Source organism: Vespa crabro, chromosome 3 (assembly GCF_910589235.1).
Source record: "Vespa crabro chromosome 3, iyVesCrab1.2, whole genome shotgun sequence".
In the NCBI taxonomy this organism is placed as follows: Eukaryota; Metazoa; Arthropoda; class Insecta; order Hymenoptera; family Vespidae; genus Vespa; species Vespa crabro.
In genome coordinates, this window is record NC_060957.1 from 11,672,797 (window position 1) to 11,679,366 (window position 6,570).

A 6,570-nucleotide genomic window follows, 5' to 3' on the forward strand; every position below is an offset into this window, starting at 1 on the left:
AAGAAGCTTACCAACTCTACGAAGCGATTTTTTTTTCTTTTTTTTTTCTTTTTTTTTTCTTTTTTTTTATTACAAACATTTTATTTTTCTTTTTTTATTTTTGAACAAGCATAGAACCACGCGAAAAAATTGATAAAAAGGGGAGAAACATTAGATCGAGGATCGAATAGAACATTTGTGCACAATCGTACGCGAGACTATTGATTAATGATCTAAGGGTCAATGGATGAAAAAAAAAAAAAAAAAAAAAAGAATTTCATTAATTAGACGAGCTTACGCCTTGCGCACATAATTTTACGCACAGATGATTTTACAAGGTTTTTAAGGAGGGGGAATATATCTACTCCCCTTTTTTTCTTTTCTTTTTTTTCTACTCGATCTTTTATTCTTCAATGATATACGTAAGTATACGTGCAACATATATATATATATATATATTTAATTAATATATTTAACCCTTATATATAACATACATGATATTTAATAAATTACGATGCATGATCAAGTAATTCCTAAACGAAATTAAAAGTAATAAAATATAAAAATGGAATATCATAAGGGTTAAATATATATATATATATATATATATATATATATATTTATTAACCTTTATATGCACATATTTATTCGATAAATTATTTATATATATAAAAAAAAAAAAAAAAAAAAAAAAAAAAAAAAAAAATTAAGTAGAATATATCATAAGGGTTAAATATATATATATATATATTTTTTTTTTCTTTGCAAAGTCTGACGTATGTGCCAAATTTGAAATTAATTGGACATGTCAGAAAAGTGTCAGCGTGCACTTGGCAGTGTCTCATTTTTCTTTATCGTAGCGTGAATAACAATTTCATTGAACATTTCCCTTTTTTCGCCCCCTTTGTAAATGTATACGTGTATACGTGTGTGTATGTGTTAACCCCCTTTTTTCAATTTTCTTTATTTTCAATAATAGACCAGCTTGTAAATCAATCGTTCAGCCAATTCGTTAATATCCGGCGAGGTCGGCGAACGTCTGATCCATCTCGTCGGCGATGGCTTTGTACTTACAGCGCTCGTTTACCAGGACGTCTGTAATGGAGGGAACGTGCTATTAGTTTGGATGGATTTGTTAGTTGGTATACACAGACATATTTTAGTTTTTTAATATTTAATATTATTAACTAAAGATAGAGAGAGAGAGAGAGGAGAGATTATCGGTCAGTATTGTTATCGTTATTATTATTATAATTTTTTAAATTTCAGATTAAAGGTGTTCAATGATTAAGGCTTGATTATTATTATTATCATTATTATTGTTACTTTTATTAGTGAAAATAAAATCATAAAATTAACAATAAATTGTTGATTAGTATCGAGGGATTAATTTTTGTTTTTTTTTTTTTTTTAATCTTTAACGAAGGTTTTCAATGTGAAAGAGAGAGAGAAAGAGAAAGTGAGAAGGCGGAAGGGAAGAATGATTATTATTAATAAAAATTATCAATTAGGAAAAAATGATATAAAAAATTATGAGTATCAATTTTTTTTCTCTTTTTTTTTTTTTTTTAATATCGGATAGTTTTCCAACGAGGAGAGAGAGGACTTGATTATTATTATTATAAATAAAAAAAAAAAAGATTTTTTTTATTTTTAAGGAAAAAAAAAGAAAGATTAAAAAAAAATTACATATACGGTTCGTTTCCCTTTCTTCTTCAGTCTAACGTAACAGTTTGAAATGATTTTGAAATTCGCGCGGATCGTGAGTTTTCGAGTTGACGTCGCGAGATGGCATCGTCACTGTTGTCGAAAAAAGCGAATTCTTGGCGCGAAATTACGAATAGAAGAAAAGTACGAAGAATGAGGAGGAGAAACTGAAGGATGGGAGGAGATATACATATAAAAAATATTGAAGAACAATAAATAACGCGGTACGTATTTATATAATATACAACGATTTCAGATAGTTACATTAGTAAAATACATTATTATGTTATACATCGTGGGTAATAATGTATGTATAGATATTTATATATATATATATTTTTTTTTTGCTTTTATTGTTGTTGTTGTTATTGTTGTATATATAATAGCAGCAGCCAGCCCGTGCCGTGAAAAAGGGGCTACGACGATTTATATAACGCTTGTTATCCTTTTTTTTTTCGTTTTTCTTTTTTTTTTTTTTTTCGTATGATGTTTCATAAAGTAAATCGACAGCAGGGGTTGTTTTGATGAAGACGTTGAATTTTTTTTTACCTCAACAATATTAGATTTAACCAACCAATTCGGTGAAGGTAAGATCCAGATCGTCGCAAATGTATTTGTACTTCTCTTTCTCGTGGACGAGCTCGTCTGAAAGGAAGCAAAAATTGATCAGAGAAGAAAAGAAAAGGAAAGAAAAAATAATAACGAGAAGATTTTATATATATATATACACGAACGAATCGTGTTCGTTTCGTAAGTTATGATTTATTTATTTACTTTTTATCTTTTCATTTTATTATTAGTATTATTCTTTTTTTCTTTTTTCTTTTTGAGGAACTCAGAGTAATAGATTTTTAATTCATTCTTCGAATTCGAAGTAATCGAACAAATTATAAAGCATCATTGTTCCTTTATGTTTATATATATATATATATATACATACATACATACATACATACATACATACATAAATATATATATATATATATATGTATATATAGTATGTGTGTATGATATATATATGTAATGTACATATGTGTAATTAATAAGGTTGTAAACGATTTTTCTACGATCGGTAATGCTAAAAATGTGATTGTAATATCAGGAAAGAAGAAAAATAAAAAATAAATAAATAAATAAATAAAAATATAAGCAGAAATTTGTGTAACTCTATCGACCAAAAAAAAAAGAAAAAAAAAGAAAACAAAAAAAGTCTCCGCTAGTGTGTCCTGTAATCGCAAAAGGTTAATAATTGAAATAAGAAAAGAAAAGAAAGAAAAAAGAAATAGCAGTGTTTTTAGTAATTTTTAGATGGATTAAATTTTTTTATTTCTTCCTTTTTTTCTTACTATTGTTATTTGTTTGTTTGTTTGTTTTTTTTTTGTTTATTTTCATGGCGAAGCAATTATGATGTTAAAAAGCGTTACAGCTTAATAAACTTACGGAATACGTGTTAAGAGAGCAAGCGAGACTGTAAGAAAGGTAATATTTTTTTTTTTTAATTTTCTTTTTTGAATTTTTGGTTGAAGCGTTAAAGGGGGATGGTTAGTGGCGTTGTTAGACGCCATAGAGTTCGAAAAATGCATTATCCAGGCCATCGCCGATCTCCTTGTATTTCTCCTTTTCTGTCACCATCTCATCTGCAAGCATTAGCAATGTTATTTAGGGAGAAAAGCATTATTATATACATATAAATATAAATATATTAATATAATTACTTCTTTAATTAATTATATACAAACTTGATAACAAAAAAAAAAAATAATAATAAATGAACAGCGTTTTCTGTGTTATTTTTGTTATCGGTAGCTTGGCATTTGAATTAAATTAATTATCAGTGTATTAATTTATCAATTAATTATTGATTATACTAATTATTTAATTATATAAAGATTATATTAATTATACAGATTGGATCGAAAAAGATCTATTTTAGATCGTAGATCTATTTTAAAAATCAATTTATTTATTATCGAGACACTTTCGAAGACTTTTAATTAAGTAGACAATTGTTACTTAATACAATCCGATGAAATAAAAAAAAAAAAAATAAAAAAAAATAAAAAAAAAAAAAAAAAATAAAAAAAAAAAATAGTTTTCGAGGAAAAGTTTTATTTATTGATTTTTAAAATAACATAAAAACTTTTTCGCACGTAACTGTGTAATTAATAGATAAGTATACTTTAGATTATATTAATTGTACGAATTATTGTATCATATTTTATAGAGATATATTTTCTAGAATTTAGAACATCTTTTTCTTTTTTTGAAATTATTCACGTAATATTAATATTAGGCACGTAATTTCGAAAAAAAAAATAAATAAATAAATAAAAAATAAAAAAATAAAAAAAAGGAAATGTAATTAAAAAATTATTGTCGTTCTTATGTTTAATTAAAAATTCGAGGTAAAAGGTAAAAAGAGTACGAGACGAGGAGTATATGAAAAATTAAAACATAAAGAAAAGAAAAAAAAAAAAAAAAGAGAAAAGAAGAAAATCTCGTCGTACTCTTTTAATATCAAACGAGGATATGTTAATTAGCAAAAAACAACAAGCAGGATAGTACTTACTATTTCGGCGATGATCAACAGCGATCACGTAGTTCACTTCTCTTCGTGTACGAAGACATGCAAGATCACAATCGGGTGTTTTTAACGGACAGGCAGGCGCAGCCAGTTATGTATACATATATATATATATATATATGTATGTATGTGTATATATATATATATATGTACATATTTATTAGACGCGTGGACACGCAGTTGTCAGTCGCAGCTGATTTTATTTGCATGGATATTTGTATTTATTTATTTATTTATTTATTTATTTTTATTAGATTTTATTTCTTTCATCTAATGTCAAAAAAAAAAAAAGAAAAAAAGAAAAAGAAAAAAGAAACATTGCATCAAAGATGGATATTGTTAGAGCGCAAAAGAGAATAAAAGAAAAAAAAAAAAAAGAAAAAAAAAGAACAAAAATAAAATAAAATGAAATAAAATAAACAAAGATCAGTTAAAATTGGAAAAAGAAAAAATTAAAAAAAGAAAAAGAAAAAATTGAAAAGATAAGATAACAAAAAAACAACAACAAACTGCACACACACACTCGGGTTTTTCAAAATTAAAATATATATTATAAACAGTTTTATATATATATATGTGTATATATATATATATAATAATAATAATAGTAATATATATGTATATGTATAATAATCATTATTATTACAATGTGTTATTAGAGTGTTATTATCATTCCATTCGTTTATTTTAATATTAAGTAAATTAATAAACTAAAACTCTTCTCTTTCGTGTTGAAATTGATTTTTTTTTTACTTTTATTTATTTTTTTATTTTTTTTTTTTTATTTTTTTTTTTGTTTATTTTTTGTTTTTATGTAAACTCAATTTATATGTATATGCGTTATCTATCTGCATTTCCCATTTCGTTCGTTTATATCGTTCCTCCTTCTTCTTATTTGTTGATAATAATATTATTATAATATTTCTTTCGTTTTGTTTTTCCTATTAAAACATTCTCTTTGTAACGGAAAGGCTAGGGATGAGGAGTCCTGTAGGTTGGGCTTTGAGGGTTAAGAATGGGGTAAAAGGGTAAAGAGAAAACTTGTATATAAATGAGTGAATGAGTGATAGTGAAAGATAATAATATAGATCGGAGAGGTCGGTGGATGTGAAATAATGAATAAAATTAATTAAATGTTTTTACGCAACGACTCGCGCGATTCGCGATTGTGCTTTTTCATTGAAGATAAAAAAGAAAATGAAAAAGAAAAGGAAAGAGAGAGAGAGAGAGAGAGAGAGAGAGAGAGAGAGAGAGAGAAAGAGAAAGAGAGAAAGAAAGAACTCTATTCTTTTTTTATCTTTCATAATCGCGATTCTATTCATCTATGAACATTTAGCAACTCGGATGCCCTTCAAACGCGCGGTCTTTCTACAAATAAAATCTTCCTTTAAATATTTTTTTTTTTCAATCTGTTTCTCTCACTTACTCTCACTCCTCTCTCTCTCTCTCTCTCTCTCTCTCTCTCTCTCTCTCTCTCTCCTTCTCTTCATATTATTTTCATTTTTTTTTCGTTTTGTTGTATTCGAAAAATAATTAAAAAAGAGAAAAAAAAAAGAAAAATAGAAAGACAAAAAAAATATCGTCCAAAAGAAGATCGAACTTGATTGACGAATCATTATTATAATGTTACTCGAAAGTAAGAAGGAATAGTAATAACGATAATGATAATAATAATATTAATAATAATAATAATAATAATAATAATAATAATAATAATATTAATAATAAAAATAATAATAAAAATAATAATAACAACAACGATGATAAGATGGTGAAAATTTAAAAGGAACGAAATTAAAAGAGAAAAAAAGTGAATATGGAATAAAGGTTGCAAGGGGTTGAATAGAAAGTAGAAAAGGGTGAGGGGGTGTGATAGGTAGGCAGGTGCGGGTGAGTTAAGGGTGGCGGAAGAAAAACTTCAACGAAGAGAGGACGAACCCGCTTGACGATTTGGCAGTGTGGGGCGTCACGTAATTAAATGCACGCTTTTTAATTACTCATCCCGAAAGAGAGAAAAAAAGAGAAAGAGAAAGAGAATTAGAAAGAGAAAGAGAGAGAGGGAGGGAGAGAAAGAGAGAGAGAAAGAGAGAAAAGATTAATAGTCATAGGTAAAGAAAAGAGAGAAAAAAAGAGACATTAATCTCTATCTATCTATCTATCTATCTATCTATCAATATATCTATCTAACTATCTATCTATCTCTTTCTCTCTCTTACTTCTTTTCGAACGAAAAGATCGAGATCCACGAGAGAAACGAGCCCCTAGGAATGTATATATATATATATATATATATATATATA

At 26.4% G+C, this 6,570-nt stretch overlaps 1 protein-coding gene across 10 annotated transcripts in view; it reads right to left on the bottom strand.

Annotated features, from left to right (window-relative positions):
- Positions 1-723: 723 nt before the first annotated feature.
- Positions 724-6,570, bottom strand: part of LOC124422920 (tropomyosin Per a 7.0102) — a 52,594-nt gene continuing 46,747 nt past the window's right edge. For 4 of the 10 annotated variants that reach the window (XM_046959967.1, XM_046959965.1, XM_046959962.1 and 1 more), the window contains 2 exons: positions 3,127-3,323; positions 1,904-2,331 (listed from right to left, as the gene is read on the bottom strand). In XM_046959967.1, coding sequence (XP_046815923.1) covers positions 3,241-3,323 — 83 coding nt within the window. In that variant the 3' untranslated portion in view covers positions 1,904-2,331; positions 3,127-3,240. Of the gene's footprint in view, positions 1,075-1,903; positions 2,332-3,126; positions 3,324-6,570 lie in introns of those variants that run through there. The other 6 variants (XM_046959970.1, XM_046959957.1, XM_046959950.1 and 3 more) reach the window with 2 other exon arrangements.